The following is an 18,969-nucleotide window of genomic DNA, read 5'->3' as shown; positions in this document are numbered from 1 at the left end:
TAGATCAGGTGTGTCAAACATACCTGCCATCTGGCCCTCAGCTACCCCTGGGTATTAGTTGACACAGATGCCACATGCAGCACACACTGGATCAGCCCCATAGACAGGGCCTGGGGTGTGTCCCACATGTGGTAGGTCTGGGATCTATGCTACAGGTGGTGCCATCCCTGCCACACTGTGTCAGACATGTCATCTGTTCCAGGCACTCTGGATCCATGCAGTACAGGTCCTGAAGCAGGCCGCACATGAGATGCAGTCCTGGAGCAGGCACCACATGCACCGGATCTGGCCTGGAAAGGGCAGGCCAGGAGAGTCTGTGGGCCTGATCTGGCCTCTGGACAGGTCTTTGCCACTCATCTGGCCTGTGGGAAGTTTGACACTCCTGAGACAGATAATATAAGAAATATACAAAAAATGTAGGGAGGAGTGTGGACACCGCAAGGCATGAGAATGAGAAACAGAAGGGTTAGAAAAACATGAAAGCCTGAGAAGGCTTCAAGTGCAGTACTTGAGAGGAATGTTGTCCTGGGAGAAAGCAAAAAAATCCAGATTTTTTCCTGTATTTTCTGTTAGTTTTCCGTGCATAGTTATGAGTGCAAAATGAAACAAAGGAAATGGATTTTGAGGAAGGATTCAAAAAGGAAATTACTTTCTGCCTGGCATAGGGTAGTGGGATGATCAGGTCTGGAAATCAAGGAGAAGTAGGCAGTTTGCAAAACCCTGCTCATAGACTTCATTTTCTAGCATTCTTTCTCACACATGAACACACATATATACACATGGATTCATCCATTGCTCTATATGTTAATGGGGCCGGTTTTCCATTGTAGCATGCAAGTCACATTTTCAGAATTGACTTCCTACTGCCCATTGAATCCCAAGGCTTCAAGGGCCATTAATTCAGCCCCTTGGGGAATGCCTGCTCCATTTTGATTCCTGGAGCTAAACCAACCCCTTTGGAATGACATCTGGATCAAGCCTTTTTGGGGCAGCATTTCTAGGATGAAAAATGGTGCTGAATGACATAAGGGAAAGGGAATAGAACTGGGAGGCTGGTTTTTGGGATGAAGATACAAGAGGCTCCACATGACATGCAAAGTATGAAATGGTTGTTCCATAGCTATAGCCATTGTTTAACTTTTAATTTTCAGACTCTGAACAAGATTACACTAAAATTGAAAAGGCTTTTCTTTTGAGCGATCCCTTGAATCTCCTTTATCTTTATAAATTCTCTAGAAATCTGATGACGAATTTTTCATTTCTATTTTTAGATTAATTGAAAATCTCATCATCTACCCCACTATAAGATGAATCATCAGCAACCACTTCACTATAGGTCAAGAGATTTTTTCTTTATGCAATTTAGCAAATAATTAGTCATCCTTTCAGTCACTGAGCAGTATGGTATGTGCTAAATGACAGAGAATGACTAGTATGCAATGCGATGCCACATTAAATGTGGACTATTAAATGTGACCAATTTAGGAAAATATTGGCTCCCTACCTGGACTGCTTTCTTGAACTGGAGTGGAGACTTTGTGAGCTTGTGTTTTTGGAGTTTCTCTCAAATTCTTCCCTTTCAGACTTGCAAATTGTCAGGGGTCTTCAAATGCACAGGACTGCCTTCATGGAAAATATGGCTGTCATCTTTTGAGATCCCTTAATATTACTTCTTTTGCCATGTACAGTCTTCAAATCTTTGTTCAGAGTTCCCATAAAACAGAGAGCGAGAGAAAGAAAGAAAACAATATTGACAGGGGCAAAATTAGCTAATCTATGAAAGTCCAAATTGGTTACTTTTGCAGTGTTAGCTTAAGGACACACAGAGTGCATCTACACATGCACTTTACTGCAGCTGACTAATTAACTCTGTAGTAAATTAAATCTGCCATTAGATAGTACTGTCGGAAGCTGACTGGCACAAACTGCATTGGAATTTATCATGTCACCTTAATGGCACACGTAAATGTACCCACAGTGTAAGAAATAGCCTTCTGCCTTTGCTTCCTTTGCCTGACTCCTGTGTCTGACCCAGATAAAACTAGTGATGAAGTCAACAGTTCTTAATGAATTGGAGAACTCAGGGACAAATGGTCATACTGTCAGTTCTTATTCATAGTGAGCACCAAGAGCAGAATTTCATTTCCCTGTGTATACTACTATAGAAGGCTCAGCTTGTATCCAACCCTGAGTTACTGAACTGAAGTATAGGAGTGATTCTATTATCCCCTTTGAGCACAAGTATAGCAATAGAAAAACATCTGCACATCTCCGGAGGGCAGATAACTCAACAGTTGATTACAAGCTGTATTTTGGTTGTCCCCTAAGTGAAAAAAAACTCCACCCTTGTGTATGCATATCTAGAGACATTACGCTCCCCAGTAGATGGGGCAAAACATCCCATGCCCCTCGTCATCCATTGGAGATAGTTCTAGACAGAGGAGCATGAAGGCAAATGTCTTTGTCAAGATTGTAAGGGCAGGCCTCCAGCTGCAAACTCCATCTTTGCACATTTAACTATTAGCTTATGTAACTGTCAGGCTGCAAAGGTCAAGGCTGCAGCATCTGGCTCAGTTATTGGTGGGGAAGAGGTGTGAAATCATTAAAAACAGAGCTCAGTCAGGCTTCATGGAACTGGTCACAGCCTTCTGAATTTGTCAGACAGAATGTTATTGGCTTCCAAAGGTGGAAGATGCAACCATTGGGGGAAGAATTTCTGTATATGCATTTTCCATCCACTTACTTAATAAAGCCCTGAGGAGCTTTACTGCCCTGTCCTGTTTATGCTATAGGACTCTGTCTGGCTCCTTCTCCATCTCAGATGCGCTGAGAAAAGTGCCTAGATGCCAGATAACACAGGAAGGAAAGGCTGTTCCTATTAAACAGAGTTCATGTTTTACAGTTCCAGAAGGCCTCAGCAAGTTTACCCGTGTTCCCAGCTATTTAATAACACTGAGTTAATTCCGCTTTTCAGAGCAGCATTTGTTGACTACAAACTTGTAACATGCAACCAGAGCCAAAGTTTCTGGAGCGCTTCTGTCTTTATTTTCCCTGTTAGTCACTGGGATGCAGTCCTCTAAGACTTGCAAAGTACTATGCTGAAAATGTGGTCTGAAGTCGAAATCAGCTGGAAATGTAATACAAGGAATGACTGGAGAGCACTGGTAAAGGCAGAAATTATCCCACCCTTACTGGAGAATTACGAGCAGAGCAGAGGGAATGCCTGTCCCCTGAACTCTCTGAACACTGATCTCAGCTCAGAGATGGCTGAGAAATTCCTCGTTTATCCAGCAGAGCCAATATCCCATCTGACTGGTGCAGCACAGTTGCAGCTGCAGTCCTGTGACCTGGATGTAGGTTTGGGAAATGCAAATTCCCTCTGCACCTGCTTCTCCTCTCACAGAGGTCAGATTTACAGACAGGATTTCATTGCCTCCAGTGAGTAATTCATTTACTGTGGAGGACTGAAGGGACCATCAGATTTGAAGACTAGTTATTCAGTTCTGATGCAAGTGCATGGAGTTTGCCTACAAAAATGGCTAGAGGGAGAACAGGTGAACAAGTTAAATTCTTAAAGGCTTTGTCTTAAATCCATGTAGATACTTTACTTCTATGCACAAGGTGAAGTGAAAACACCCCTGCTAATCAGATCTGACACAACCAATCTCACTTGTAGCATCTGCTTGTAGCAACATTTTTTTGTGTTTATTTTTTCTGCCACTTTCCTCTCAGACTTTATTCAGTAGGCAACAACCTAATGTTGTCTCCAATTTAAGCATTGGTTCCTTTCAACAGTAACAGGAATATAGAGCTCCTGCTGCAAATAAACCTTAATACTTGCATTCATAAGCTTACAAATCACCAAGATTTATAATGATCATAAAATTCTGGAAGTGGAGCTCTCGAAAACTAACAGATAAATAAAGCTCCCATCTATTTCCTCTGATTGACTTGTCAGTGAGTAAATATAGAATATGGTGGTGTGGATTCCTAGATTATTATCTATTAAAAAAAGCAGTGATCCTATGAATAAGTGTAAAACAAACTATATTATAAAGTGCTGCTTATGAAGTAATTTGATGTTACCCTGATTTAGGGTAATTTGATGTCACTTTAGGTAAACAGGTTGAGTTATATCATTTTATTTTAGTGAAGGATCTACTCCTATCTGTTTATAGCACTGCTTCATATATTGTTACATTGTGTATTTAAGAAAATAATCCAGTAGATTTTTTTTTTAATATTTTGTAGTTTAAAAAAAAATCCAGTAGAATAAACCTACATTCATAGTTTCAGACAGCATTAATTAACCAACTTCTATTTCAAACATGATTCTTTAATCATGTTTTATGTGCTATATTTGCTAGTAATAATTAAAACAAAAAGTTCTGGCTGCTTGTGGTCTTTAAATATCCCTGTTACTTTACATAGCTGTAGCTGTGTGAAACCCAATGTCATGACAGATTTATATTATAAGTCCACATTTTCTGTCTATAGTACTTCCAGTTGTCTCTGAATTGTTCTGTAGTGCTTGTATCCTATGAAAGCTGTGGTCCAACCCTGATCTAATCTGCATTTTGTTTGAATCTGGTTATTTAGCTCATTTCACAAAGCAAAGCAGGATAACATATCTTGTCCAGAACTTCATAGAGCCTAATAATGCTCCCATCAAAATCAGTGGAACTTAAATGGGAGCAGAAATACATTTCTGTGAAAGCAGTTGCATTCAGTGCATAGAGCACTGGAATAAGAGACAGGAGATGTGGGTTCAAATTACAGCTGGTCTATTGAACTTCTGAGTGACCTTGACTACATCACTTGACCTTTGTTTCATTCTTAGTCATTGTACTCTATTTAGATTTTAAGATTTGGGACTGAGTGTACAGCAAAGTGTTCAAGAATCTCTGATATATGTTGGAACCTCAAATTCCACTTTAATACTACTAATAATAGTTCAGAGTTGACAAAAGTTTGGGTGCTCTTACAGGTCACCTTTAAAACATTTTTAAGTCATAAAGTTAGAACAGTTTTAGAACAATCACAGGCGAAAGCTGAATGCCATCTCCGACCTGCACCACTGTGACTTGCCACTAGATGGACTGGTGAGCAGGGCATGTACAGGAGCCCTGCTCACCAGTCCCTCATTGGGGTGGAATAAGAGGAGGAAGGTGGTGTGTGACTTGGAGGCAGTGAAGCTACCATGTGGCTTCCCTCACTCTGCAGTCAGCAAGAGCCAGCTGGAGCCATGGGCAGGAGGGCAAAAGTCTTGATAAAAAACCTGTATGAAGTGAATGATCAGGATGAAGAAATAAAGAGAAAGGAGTGAAAATAATAGCAACAAGAAAAAAGGCCCAAAATCGTGCATGTGTTTCACTTAATTGGGACTGGGTTGGGGGCAGTTGGGTTAGCACTCAGCACAAGGGCAGTGCTGAGGCCCAGCATGTTTGCTTTATGCCACACTGAGCCAGGAGTTGGGTTAACACTCACATCAGGGCACACCTGAGACCCAGCAGGCTTGCTGCAGGCATACCACACTGAGGCAGAGCTGAGACCCAGCAAGTTTGCTCCATGTCACACTGGGACAGAGCTGAGACCCAGTGGGCTCGCTGCATAGACTGGTTAGCAGGGACAGGGTGGGGGCACTGACAGAGCCATTTCAAGTGAATAGTGGTTCAGTTTAAATGAATAGCTGGGGGGGGAAGGGAAACTGAGCCATGATGCAGTGCAAGGTGGGTGTGGAGTCCAGCACTGAAAGCAAATTGCCTATGCTTATTAGCAGCTAATTGATTTTTTTTAATCGCTGCCCTTGAACCAATGGCCAGCCAGCCCAGTGCACAGGGGTGCTAGAGTAAGCTGCAAACTGGTGAGCTGCACTTGGGTGCTCAGAGTGGGCTGGGATCACAACCCCTGCAGGGTGGGAGAGAGTGTTGGCTTGGGAATAAGACCACCCCCTGGGCAGTCGAGTTGCACAGGGTTGAAAGTTTGCCCATGAAGGGCTGGGAATGATGTATCCCAGGGTGCTGAAGGAATGAGAGTAGAGTGTTTTATCTCCCTGGAACAGACTAATAATACTCTGGAACAACCTGAGTAAAATGGATAAAAGACAACCAGTGCTTGAATTGGCATAACTTTAATATGTTTTGAGGGTATTCAACATGGGTTAACTCCCTTTTAACAGGAGAATGCTCCCGTTTTAAGTGCCTTTATGATGGTTTAAAGATAACCTGTAACACCATCCCTAGGCCCTTGATGCACTAAGACCACAAGATATTAGGCTGACCAATTTTATCTCATTTTTTCCTTCCACTCCCCTGTCTGTCTGTATCCATCTGTTTTCTCTGGTCCTATATTTAGGGACCTTTTGCTTGTGTTTATATTACACCAGATCCAGTGGACTCCCATTTGCAGTGAGGCCTTGAGAACCCTTCTGTTTTGAATGTAGAGCATATAAAAAGTTTCACTGCTGTTGGAACTTAAATTGTAACACTTACATTCTTTTTTCAATTTCCAATGATGCTACCAAGTTGAGATTATTTACACCTAAAATGGGAAATGCCAGTGAAACTCATAATATCCCACAGACAAATAGATGCTTCCTTCTGCAGATGACACTAATAAATGGTTCAGGTTAAAACTAAAATTGTCATTTATCATCTCAAAAGTTTAAAAAGGTATCAAGATGAAATGCCATCACATGCATTATAATTGACTTATCATCTAGAAATACAAGATGTAAGAGGAATGGTATTAATGTACCAGACCCAGTGTAGTCCAGTAGAGAAAACACCAGCTAGCTCTACTGTAGGTGCTTCATAATATTCATCCTTCTCTGTGTAAAGCCCTTTGTGATCTATGGAGCAAAAACAACATTCAAGTGCTAAATACTTCATTAATAGTAAATAAATTACAGATACTGCTTACTGCTCAGATGCTAACCTTTGTGGCACATCATCTGTTTTTAATAATGCTGACCCAGGAGTATGTGAGTCTGGCTGGAATGCTCTTGCAAGCTGGTCGTCATTTTAAGATACAGCTGCAAAATTTAGCCATAACTTTATCCTTAAAATGTTGCTTAAACTATATCTGTACAGTCTCACAAACCATGTTGGACATGGACTGGGAGCTGTTCTCCCTCTGGAAGATAAATTTGGGGAAATATTGGAATAAGAGTGTATCTGAGGTCTAGCACCACAGTAATCTTTCCCCATAGACCCTGCAATGGAGATAGATGGAGAGTATCTATAGCTCACTGGTCAATGTGCATTATGCATCCAGTACTGACAGATGCTATGGATCTGTTAAAACTGGTAGTGTGAGGACATCACTCCATAGTGCAAACTGTACAGACTCATAATGGAGATCCACAAAATAGTGGCTGCCACAAGACTTAATATAAATTATCACTAATGGGTAAAGATTGTCAGTCCTGATTGTCTTTGAGAGTTGGGCATTTTTCTATGAAAATTCTGGCCTTAAAGAATTAACGAATCTAATTAAAGGAGCATGAGGTTTACACAAAAGAGAAATTGGATTGTAGATGGAGAGAGAGAATCCTGATCCCTGATCTGCTTACGTAACAAGTAACTTGTACTTAGATACATTATTATGGTAAAGGATATATTAAAATAATCTGAGATGTTGAACTGACTCAACATGTTTGTTTTTGCTGAGACCAAAACAATCCTTTGTGAACATTTATACATCCAACTAAAACTTTCACAGGTGATTGCTTATTTTAGTTTGCTGTCTCCTTGTGCATCACAAACCTCATGGTTAAACACCTATTAGAAAATGCTATAGACTTTTTATTTGTGCTAAATACCCAATTCCAAGTATGAGAACTAAAATGATTCTCAATATGATGTAGTAATATGGAAACAATAACCAGAACTTCACTTACCTGCCTACTTCAGATACCGCAATTTTAACAAGCATGGTTTAAATCCTAGAGACCATTTAAATCACAAAGAGAAAAAAAACTTTTGCCTGATCTGCCCAAATCAAATATTTTTTAATAGGATTTTGCTTTCTCTCTCTTTTCTTTTAATGGGCTGTTGGTTACAGCCATGTTGGTCTAAGGACATAGGCAGACAAGGTTCTTTAAGTAGATGTGATATCTTTTATTAGACCAACTAAATAATTGGAAAAATTGTGCTTTGCAAGCTTTCAGGCACCAACACCCTTCTTCAGACATAGGGAGACACCCCTTAACTTTTAATGACATGTATATTATATTTTCCTCAGATAAATGGGAAGCCTCTTCAGTACATTTTCCCTCATGCAAGACTCAAGATACTGAGAGACCCAAAGGATCACACCGTTTCAGGTAAAAAAGAAAGAAAGGAAAAAGGGGGGAAAATTAACACCTGGTTGTATTAGCATGTTTGCTATGTAGCATGCTAATGGCAGTGCTAATGACAATTTCCCCATCAATGGGTGGAAATGAATTCATTGTTCCTCTGAACTATTGTTAATGATAACAGGAAACAGTGATGTATGAAAATGGCCACAGCAATTTATTATTTTTTTAAGGGTGGGGGAGGGGGACATTGTAAGCAGTTGTGATCGATATAATGGGAGGGTGTATGCCTGTCTCTTTCTTTGTATATCCATCCTCTTCATATGGAAATTGTCCATGGAACTGAATAGGGATGAAACAAATAGGGTCCTATGGATAAGGTGTATAGTAACTAAAAATTTACAGAATGTAATAGGGCTTTCTGTCCTTCCTATAAAGGTTCGTCCTCCAACTCACCTTTAGAATTCTATAAAAGTAGTGTAATTTGTACTCTATATAGATTGTTAAACAAGAAGCAAACATAAAACTATGAAGCTATGAAACTATAATAAAATCATTGTTTTTCATTCTGTTTTCTCTATATAGATGCTTTTCAAGACTTTAGATTTGTTCCCTTTATCTCCGTGCCTACATGTGTGCATACATGCTTATATTTATTAAGAGTGAAAGAAACCAAGTGAGAGAAGTTATGCTATTTTGTAGTGGGTTATGTGTTGTACTATGGGTGATTTAGGCAATTCTTATGTGTGCTGGATTTCAAGATTGAGTATGCACTAGGCTTGTTTGTATTTTTGCAATTGTACTCTCTCAGTCTCTTTATTTTTATAAGAGAAGGTATTGATTTGACATTGCATGTTTTCTTTGGAGATATATGCTGTTCGTCTTCTGGCAGAGGCATATAATTCAAGCTTTCATGGTTTAGTTGCAGAACAATCAGTTTCTTTTAAGTAGTATAAAAATTCTAACAGTGTATGTCAAAATCCACTTCTGTGTAGAAGTAATTATTTATTTCCAACTTCTACTTTTCCTCCAGGTTTAAATAATAAGTGGCATTGTGTTTCCTTGCATCACTACATATTGTTTTCTCAGTACTTCTAGCAGAGAATCATATGCATTTCGACCCCTATCCTCCACCCTGTCCTTAGGGCATTACATCAATTATCTCTCTATAGTTTAGACCTTTCTCTTGGCTTTAATTTCTGCAAAATAGTTGTAACACTCATCAATGAACTTCAGCTATGTAGATGCATCCTAACCTACAAAGCAGAGCTTAAAAGAAATGGTTCATAACCTTTGTACTGCCCTGGGCCAGTAAAGTCATTAGGAGTTATTTGAAATTCTACTCAGGATTTCTTGCCTTGTGGGGGGGTGAATAACACTGCGATCTAAGCTGCTCTCTTCTCACAGAAGAGAAGGAATTATAATAACAGGGAACTAGAAATAAGTACGTCATGATTTCCTTTTTGCAGGGGGCCTGATTCTCCCCTGCCTGACGTGGGTACTTGTGTACAGCAAGTATAAAATGCTGCCTATTCTCCCTGTTCCACTTGTCACTCTGAGAGCAACATTTCACACGTACTGTGCATAGGTGTAAATCACCATGGAGGATGTAAGGCAGTAGCAGAGCAATCTATGTTTAATTCCCTTTTACTAACCCCTTCTGATCCTGTCTCTGGTCCCCCAGCTACTGTGATAACCCAGTAAATGGCAGGAAGCTTGACACACACAAAAACAATTGAAAGAACAGTGTAGTATGCCTGGCTTATGAGAATCAGTATTTTTTTTTAATATCACTTTGTATTGTTATGTGTCCCTCACAGCCTCCTTAAGGGCTGCTTTACACAAAGAGGCCACGAAATGATGATATAGGCACAGACTTGGTAAACAGCAAAGCAAGTAGCATTTATTCCCAGAAGAGAGTAGAGGTTCTTCCCCCTACTTCAGGTGCAAAACATTTTCATTTTCTCCCCCAGCAGGAAAAGCCTGCATACCCAAGACTCCCTGCCTAAGTTCCTTCCTGATGTAGATAGAGCCTTTCATTCTGGGAAAACATGTAGTCTTTCAGGGCTCTCTGGATGTGTCTACACATATCACTATGGTGACTTTGTTACTGCACCATGATTTAGTACTTTCAAGACTACTAGTAGTTGGGTTAGTAATTTTGGAAGAACTAAATAACAGAGCAATATCAGCCTGTACTGTGCCGTACGTGCAACACACAGTTATTTTTAACAGCTACTTTGCCAAATTGCTGTTATTCACGTATAGATGCCAACAGATACTATGTCGCCATAGCGCATTGCTATAGTGCTGTAGCGTCACATGTAGATGCAACCTCTGTAGAGTGTATACAGAGGATATGGACAGATTCATTTTTCAGAAATCTGCAGCAGTAGAAATCTTCCTGAGAGAAGAAGCGTACAGGTGTTCCAGCCTGTAGCCATCTCCTTTCCCCTGCTCCCCACATTGAAATGAGGAAGATCTTTCTCCCAGAATCAACATGTTTCCTGCAGAAGAATCTGCAGTAATGCCTTTACACTCCCAGTTTCTACCGGGTGAGTGGCATTTCTCCCATTAGAACTATAACACCTATCCAGACCCAGAGACCCATCCAGTGCAATAGCCATGTAACTCAGTTATCTAGGACAATCCGTTGTGTGGTCGGACTCCTCAGAAGGGTTAAGCACCCATAACTGGGGCCAGGTTTGAAAACAAAAGCCCAACTCTAGAATCTGGGCAAACGCTTGGCACCGTTTTGGAAATCCACCACAAGTGTTGCCAAGGAAGCTATGGGCTAGTGAGCACTTCTAAAAGTTTGGCCCCATGTACAATCATTCCTTTCCCTGAGTTATATGTGCTGATAAAAGGGAGCAGTGTGTAATAGAAAAGGCTTTCTCCCAAACCGAGGAAGGGTGAAAACATCAGCTCTGCTGTTTATTTTCATGAGCTCCAACCTCATCCACTGGGACATCTGCATCTCCACAGTGTTGAGTCTCTGTGGCTTAGGCTTTATCTACAAACTCTCACCCAACATTGTGATTCCAGCTCTTGTAGACATGCCTTTAAAGTAACGAGCTCAAGTACTGGTAAGAGCATAACGACATCAGTACAGAACTCAGCATGGACTAGCCACCTGAATATTTACCCAGAGGCCTGCTTGAGTTTTGCAGCCTGGACTGCAAAACCTCCTTAGGCAGTTGGAGTTGGGCAGGAAAGAAGAATAGGGCTGGTATTTGCATTTTGCATAAATCTCTGAGGTACATGCAGTTGTAGGTCATACTTTCTGGACTACATCTACATGCCACCCATCTCACCCTTCTGAGCAGAAAACTTGATAGGAAAACCTGCAAGATTTTAATGTGCACTGTTGTGCTCCAGTATTGCCTTTCCAAGGAGCCATACTCCCCACTTTAGATCTGAAATGATAAAAGTGATATTTTGATGAAACAGTATCAACAAATTGAAAGTGATCAGTTCTGCTTATCATCTAGGCAGTAAATGAAGTTGTTTCATAGTACTAGAGGCAGAGGAGATAGGACACTGACCCACTTAATATTTCTACAGGTATAGAGAATTGCAGTTTGAAAGAGAACTTAACAATCACATGAGTCCAGGAACTGGAATCCTCTGTCATGTTGGTTGCTTAATCTGGCTTTGTGAAAAGCCAAGAAAAAACAAGAAATTTCAAGAGATTTACCATACAATTATGCTGGGTTGCCCCCCTCCCCGCACAAACGGTTGGTTGCACTTTCTCTCCTATGAGAAGCTACTAAGATAAAAGTGAATCTGCCAAGTGGAAAATGGATATTTCATAACTATTTCCACCTCCCACTTCCTCCTGGCCCTCCTGTCTTTTTCTTTTCCATTTTATGTACCATCCCTTAGAAATCTCAGATCCACTCTCCATATTTGGAAAATCTGTGGTTCAAAGTGTCCCCAATCCCTTCACCACTATGTATATACTTGTCTTTTACTGCTACACTTAAAGCTTTTTTCTGCTATTTTTTTCATTATTTGCAATGAATTTTAAAGGATTTTGCATCATTGTACAGCTGAAATGCTAAAACAATGATGGCAGTGATTAGCAAATGACAAAATAGCAATACTTAGTGCATCAGAAACTTCCTGTTTATTTTCACCCAGGCCAGAAACAGATATTCAAAAAGCCTGAATTGATTCAATTTTTGTAGGTTAGTCTAACTTGGCTAGGCTGAACCAGTTTGTAACTGTACAGACATTGCCTCTGGACTGAGAAAATGTAGGTACATATCTGCAGTGGCTCAGGCTAGAAGCTGTGGGGGTGCTAGAGCAGCCCTTACTTCCCTTCCACAGTGTTGAGCTGAGGTGGGGTTTGGCCAGGCCCTGGCAGGACGCTGTAATTAGGAAGGGGTTTCCCTGCCCCCCCATTGCTCCTGACGAGCCCAATGGGGAGTTGATAACAGCATTTATCAGCCCATAAAGAAAACAAAAGCCTCTCTTATTAGTTCAAGCTGTTCTTAAGCATCTTTCTCCAAGGAAGGAACAGAGGGACATTACCAGCTGATCTGTTGATTAGCTCCAAAAAGTCCTAAGTGGACACTCTCCTGTCTGCCTTTGTTCTGTCTGCCTTACACAGACAGCTCTCAGCATTAGCTAGCATAGCACAAGCTGGCTACCATCCATGCTGTGGGAGAGGGGAAGGGGGAATCCCTGCTTGAGCAGGGACCTGCCAGGGAGGGGACAAAGGGAAGTCAGGCAGATACTGCTGTGCCTACAGTCTCTGCTGGAGCTCCAGCCATGGAGAGGGGCAGGGCCAGCCCAGCTCTGGAGCAGAGAGCCCCTCCCAGGGCTGCAAAGCATCTGGGATGCTGGGGGACTCTGGTTTAAGTTAAACCAGGAAGGGCTCTGGGACAGAACATTGCATAAACTGGTTTGACCCCAATCAGCTTAGTCTAATACTACATTCACCCAGGTTTATCTCAAACTGGTTTAATCCATTTTCAGACTGGTTTATGTGCACTGACCATCTGTTCTGTTACAGGTTTAAATCAGTTTCTGATCACTTAAACCAGTTTATGTGTAATGCCTGTCCCTAACCCTAATCTCTTGTTTGCATTGGATTTTTTTGGCACAGACAGCCTGAAAATTATTTTTTTTGGCATAGCCACATCTTTCCTTCCATTTGTTAAATGGGGTTAAATTAAGTTACCTCTTGAATAGGAGAGAGAAAAGGAAAGGGTTTGAGTTAAGGTTTGTAACATGAATGGCCACTGGAAATGTTGCAAAAATGTTGAAACATCCCTTGTGATTTTTAAGTGCACAAGAGCAATTAAACATTCTGATGAAAAGCTGACAAGGGAAAGTAAACCTCAAATCCCTCTATGCTTAGATACATCCAAACATGGGGAAATATAACTGCCGTGCATTGATTTAGGACTGAAGCATGATGCTATACACAATGCAGATTTTTGCATAAATTACCTTAGTTTCCAAATATCACACACTTTCCAGAGTTGGAGGGGCTAATTGTTATCACTGCCAACATCACATATTACCCCTAAAGGAGACAATTTATGGTAATTGTTCCAAGAACAACAGGTGGATTGAGCTCAGTCTCATATATAAGGGTCTGAATTTATCACAACTACTTGTGCATTTTATATTAAAAAGTCATTGGGTAAAATGGATAAGGAATGTTGGGTTTCAGGACCCAGAAGACAGAGCTCCCCTACCTATAATTATTGAATTATTGAAGTATGCTCCCTCTTGCTTGCTCTCCATCTGGCTTCACAAAACTTGAATCCTTTTCTGTACCTTAGTGCAGCTTCAACAGGAATGTTGAAGAATCATGTTAGCTCACCCTAGCCCATAGCTTTCTGGAAACTCTTCTGGGAGTTAGAATAGGTGGGCTCAAAGCCCCTCTTGTGAATACTGAGGTTTCCCACTTTCCAGGTGAGTACTCTAAGCACTAGTCTGTTATATAAAAGATGAGCATCACCATAACTCCTTTTCCTCCCCATTTTGTTTAATGAGCATTGCCAGGATGTTGAATTCAGTTCCATCAATTTGTGGTAGACATAGTCAAAGTAGACCTACCAGATTGGGTCCCTCCATGGGCTTAAGTACAGGGATTCCTGGTTCATGAATTCCAAATACACTTATGTAGGGATAGATCAGCCCATCCAAGATGGTGGTGTGTGAACATGTGCAATTGCTAAGCATTAGACTTCTAAATAGTTTTTTGGATTTGGGGTTACTGGGTGGTGTTTCTATGAATTGTTTCTTGGATTTAGGCATCTAAATTCTATCTGAGTCCTATTTGAGGTACATAAGTTACTTTGGGTACTTACACAAGTAACATTTTTTGCATGTTCAGACCCTGGACAGCACTCTACAGTTGTGACATAACACACCTGCCCAGCTGCAGAGTGCTTTTAAAACGGCTGATTACACAAAAATTTAACCCTAGTCTAATGAGGTAATAGATTAAGGTGCTGTAGAGTGGAGCACCTTAGGGAACTTGTGTTCTCTCCATGGTTAATATTTTGAGTGGGGGTTGGCCTGGCCTGGCCTGGCCTGGTACATATGCCCCCTCACATCATGCCCCCTCCTCCCCCCTGCTACCCCAACTGGGATACTGGGAGGACCTGAGTCTGGCCCATGCAGTGCAGGGGCTTCATTCCACCCCACCTCCCCACTCCAGCTCTGGCCATGCAAAGCAGCTGGCAGCTCCTTGCTGGCCGCTTCCTCCCCTTCCCCTTCCTTCCCCTGCTGACAAGCCAGGGGAGGAGGGCAGGGGGAGTTGTAGGGGGAGGGGCTGAGGAGAGGGGTGGTTCATCAGCCACCTCAGAGCCTGCTGGAACACCCCATCTGCTGTACATGGCTGGTGCAGGCAGGCTCCAGCCCCACCCCCCAACCCAACAGGTAAACATTTATGTAAAGTGCCATGAGTTAGAGTGGGGCCCTAAATATCTCTGGGCACCCTTTATGAATTTCACCCTATGTCCTTTTATGTAGATTTAGCCCTTACAGATCAGCCTAGAGAAAATATTGAAAAGTATAAAACAAGAGAAGGAAACAGCTCCATGGGAAAGGAGCTGCAGCTAAACAATTGGTCATATATTGGTGGCTGGTCATATATTGCTTGTCAAGAACATTATAAAAATTAGAAACCCAGGAAACAGAGGCACTGAGTACATGGGGGCCGGAAGGCCCTGGCCTCTCTTGTGAAGAGGGCTGTCACCTGAAATGCATAAAACTTTCCACCATCATCTTAGGCCTATCCCCCAGTAAAAATGAAAGTCAATGCCTTTGCCAGGAAATGCTGTATTTAGGTTTCAGTTCCCATACAGGAACTCTCTTACCCTCAGCAGAGTAAGAAAGAGAGCACCAACTTCCTTTTTTATGTAACCTATCAAAACTTTGCAGTATCTACTTTGGGATTCGTAATTTGCCTCATCCATGCATGTCTTCAGTAGCTAAATAAGACTCATGTAAGTGCCTTTGAAAGCACCATCAGAGAGTACATGATGCTTATATCCAGAGATACTCTCCTACCATCAAAATATATCTGAAAAAATGGCTGTAACGTGGGTTCATAAAGCTTTTTACTGCAAGGCAATGGACACCTATCAGAAAATGCTGACTGTACTTTCTGGGGCATTTTATAGTAATTTGGGAAGGATTGCCTTCATTAAGCTATTTGCCTAATCAGACATTTGTAAATATTTTTAAAGTGTACTGTGTAGGCTATCAACCAGTCCATCCCAATGAGGTTCATAAAAACTGTTTCTCTTGGATTGATGTGGTAGCATAAGTTTCTGGATATCTTGCAGGATGTTAGAGCAGCAGTAGTGCTGTAGTCTGGGTGCTATATTTCACAAGTGCATTGTTAAAGTTGAATTTTCTGAGAATTTTTATTTTTTGAACTCTAACATTATTATTAGGCTGTGTGTAATCAACTCTTACATGTGTTTGCCACTTAACTTCACTGAACTATGGAACTTAGGCCCTGGACAGACCTTCACTTTAAGACGTGATGAGCTCTAGTCCTTGATCCCAACAGTCACGCATCCTGACATGACACTACATTATATTCCACATTTATGGTTCGTTTACTGTATTATCATGCCTTAAATTGATTTGCATGTATAGGTTACTATTTAATAGGGCTGTGCAAAACAGGCCATATTCAATTCAGATTTTGATTCAGCCTGAATCAGGGACAGTGATTGATCCGTTGATTCAGATCACTGTCCCTGATTTGATTCAGCTGAATCTGAATCTTCACATTCAATGCTGTTTCAGCAAATCAGCGATGCAGACACAGGCAGAGTTTTAAAAGATTTTTGTCGCATACCTTGACATAGCAGTGCAGTTCATGATCGCTGCAGTGCTGGGGTGGATGGAGCATCCCACAGGAGCATGGGGGCTCTCTAGCCTGCTTGGTAGTGAACCTGGAAGTACTTCCAATCCACTTCTGGGTCTGCCAGGGAGAATGCTGGGGGGGGGGGGACTGTGCCCCCCGTCTCAACAATCAGCCACAGGGGGACCCCAAGTGTCCCCTCCCAGACCAAGGAGGCACCAGTCATCAAGCCGGAGGGGGAGGGACATGGAGGGGCCTCCAGAACACTCCCCAGTGGACCTTCTGGTCCACTTCTGGGTCTGGAGAGCGTGCTGGGGAGCCCCCCATGCTTTTGTGGGATGCTACATCTGCCCCAGCACTGCAGTGTTCAGAGCTCCTGCTACCTAGATGTATGTAGAAAGAACATTTAAAGCTGTATGTATGTGCAAATTGCTGGATCTCTCCAACTCTCTCCAAATCAAGGGTTCCAAATTGATTCAGAGAGATTCAAGGGTCCTCTGATTCATTTCAGATTTGGAGATCCAGCCACTGAATCAGGCTGAAGCTCCACCAAATCGAATCAGGGACCGAAGTTTCGCACAGCCCTACTATTTAAGGCATGATTAACCGGTTAGCCACATCTTAAATGTAACGTGGTGGGGAAGGAAGGAAGCCACTTAAAACATAAATAAGAAAACCCCACAAAATGGATCTTGTGTTCTGTTGGAGCAAATTCATGTTGCTGCACGGAATGTTTAGGTTATGAGCTCAGGTTGGACTCAGCAAAACTCTGTCACCTCCGATCATTGACTATTTTTCCAATTTGTTATTATTTGTATTGAAGTACCTTCTCTGAATGCGACTTTTAGACTAAGATCCCATAGTGTTTGGTTCTATACAAACAGAACAGAAAGATGGTCTTTGTCTCAAAGACTGTATAGTTTGCCACCCTGTGCATTTTAAAAGGGAAGAAAGTAAAGATTTGTCCAAGTCAAGGATTTGCTCTGCCAAAGTGAAAAAAGACTAATTTAAAAGATGTTTTGTTTTGTTTTGTTTTGTTTTGTTTTTTTCCCAGGGGAAATGTGGGTTGAGGAGTCTAGGGAAAAAGGCAATAGATTATTTTGTGTGTTGCACCCCGAAGACTGGTATGTTGGGGTCAGATATTTTCTGTTTGCTCTTTATAAAAGTTCTTATTTTACTACTTACTGGGTGTCTTGATGCCTGCTGTCTCATGAGGTAGAAATAGATGGATTTAATATATGCCATCTTTTCAGAAAGGACTGGCATGTTTGTGAATTGCTTCTTTTTTCTGGGTAGAAAAATTACACTATTATACAGTTATTTGGATATAAATAGCTGAGGGTGCAGTGTTTAAAGGAACAAACTGTGCAGTGAAATAATTGACTTGTATCCTTGTCACAAAAATTGTACTTTAGGGGCTCATTTTGCTAAACAGCAGAGTGAGTAGCAAATTAGTATGCACGTAACTCATATTATGCTTTTCTTCCACAGTAGTCAGGTTATTATAAGAACTATTCATTTTGTATGAGAAACAAATGAATAAATTACAACTGAGATGTGGCATATCCAGTCCCATGAGATGCTACTTTGATTCAATTAAAACAGTCTCTGTCAACCCCCTCTCTCTTTAAATTTGAAAATTTAATATCAAAATATCTTTCTGTATTCTTTTCTTTTTTACTTTTATGCCATACCATGTGTGAATAGAACAGACAGAATGGGAGATAGCCACTTACAGTCACCAGTTCAAAAATCATTTAATAATGATTGGAAATGGTTACCAGTGTCAGTCAGTAGTGACTGAAGGTTGTATGCTGGGTGTTTGAAATAAATTGAAAATCTCTGTAGAGCTCTAACTGGATAGATTCCTGTTTCACAGAACTGTTGCACTGGATGCTAGAGTTAACCAGCATCCAATGATGTAATGGCTCTAGAAAATAAACTGCCAATTCCAGGATGGTATAAGGTCAACTTGCATTGCTGTTTGTCTTTGTGGCACCTGTACTGTAAATAAAAAGCAGGCTTCTGTCCCTGGGGCTGTGAGTGCAGTACTTTTCTCAACCCAATAGCAGAATATGCATTAATTATTAATAATGTGAGAATTACAGCACTCTTTCATGCTCATTACAATCTAAAATTCATGTTCATCTGCTAATGTTTTACAATTAGCTACAAGTCATAATAGAACAACCACAGGAAATATGTGAGGTTCAAACCCTTTCCACAAACTCCTCCATTGGGAAGAATCCTACCCGTTATGGAAGAGACAGAGATTTAGGGTGTTTATACAAGTGCTCTGGGAGTGGCGGGGGGGGGGGGGGGGGGG

The 18,969-nt window shown here is 41.3% G+C and overlaps 1 protein-coding gene across 1 annotated transcript in view; it reads left to right on the top strand.

Annotated features, from left to right (window-relative positions):
- Positions 1–18,969, top strand: part of PCLO (piccolo presynaptic cytomatrix protein) — a 767,182-nt gene that overhangs the window by 468,985 nt on the left and 279,228 nt on the right. Inside the window, exon 9 of the mRNA XM_019509333.1 lies at positions 8,245–8,326. Within this exon, the coding sequence (XP_019364878.1) occupies positions 8,245–8,326 (82 nt within the window). The remainder of the gene's footprint in view (positions 1–8,244; positions 8,327–18,969) is intronic.

Source organism: Gavialis gangeticus, unplaced genomic scaffold, assembly GCF_001723915.1.
Source record: "Gavialis gangeticus isolate Ggan-Ray unplaced genomic scaffold, GavGan_comp1, whole genome shotgun sequence".
NCBI lineage: Eukaryota > Metazoa > Chordata > Crocodylia > Gavialidae > Gavialis > Gavialis gangeticus.
Note: the sequence above shows the minus strand (reverse complement) of the source record. Positions and strands in the feature narration are given on the sequence as shown.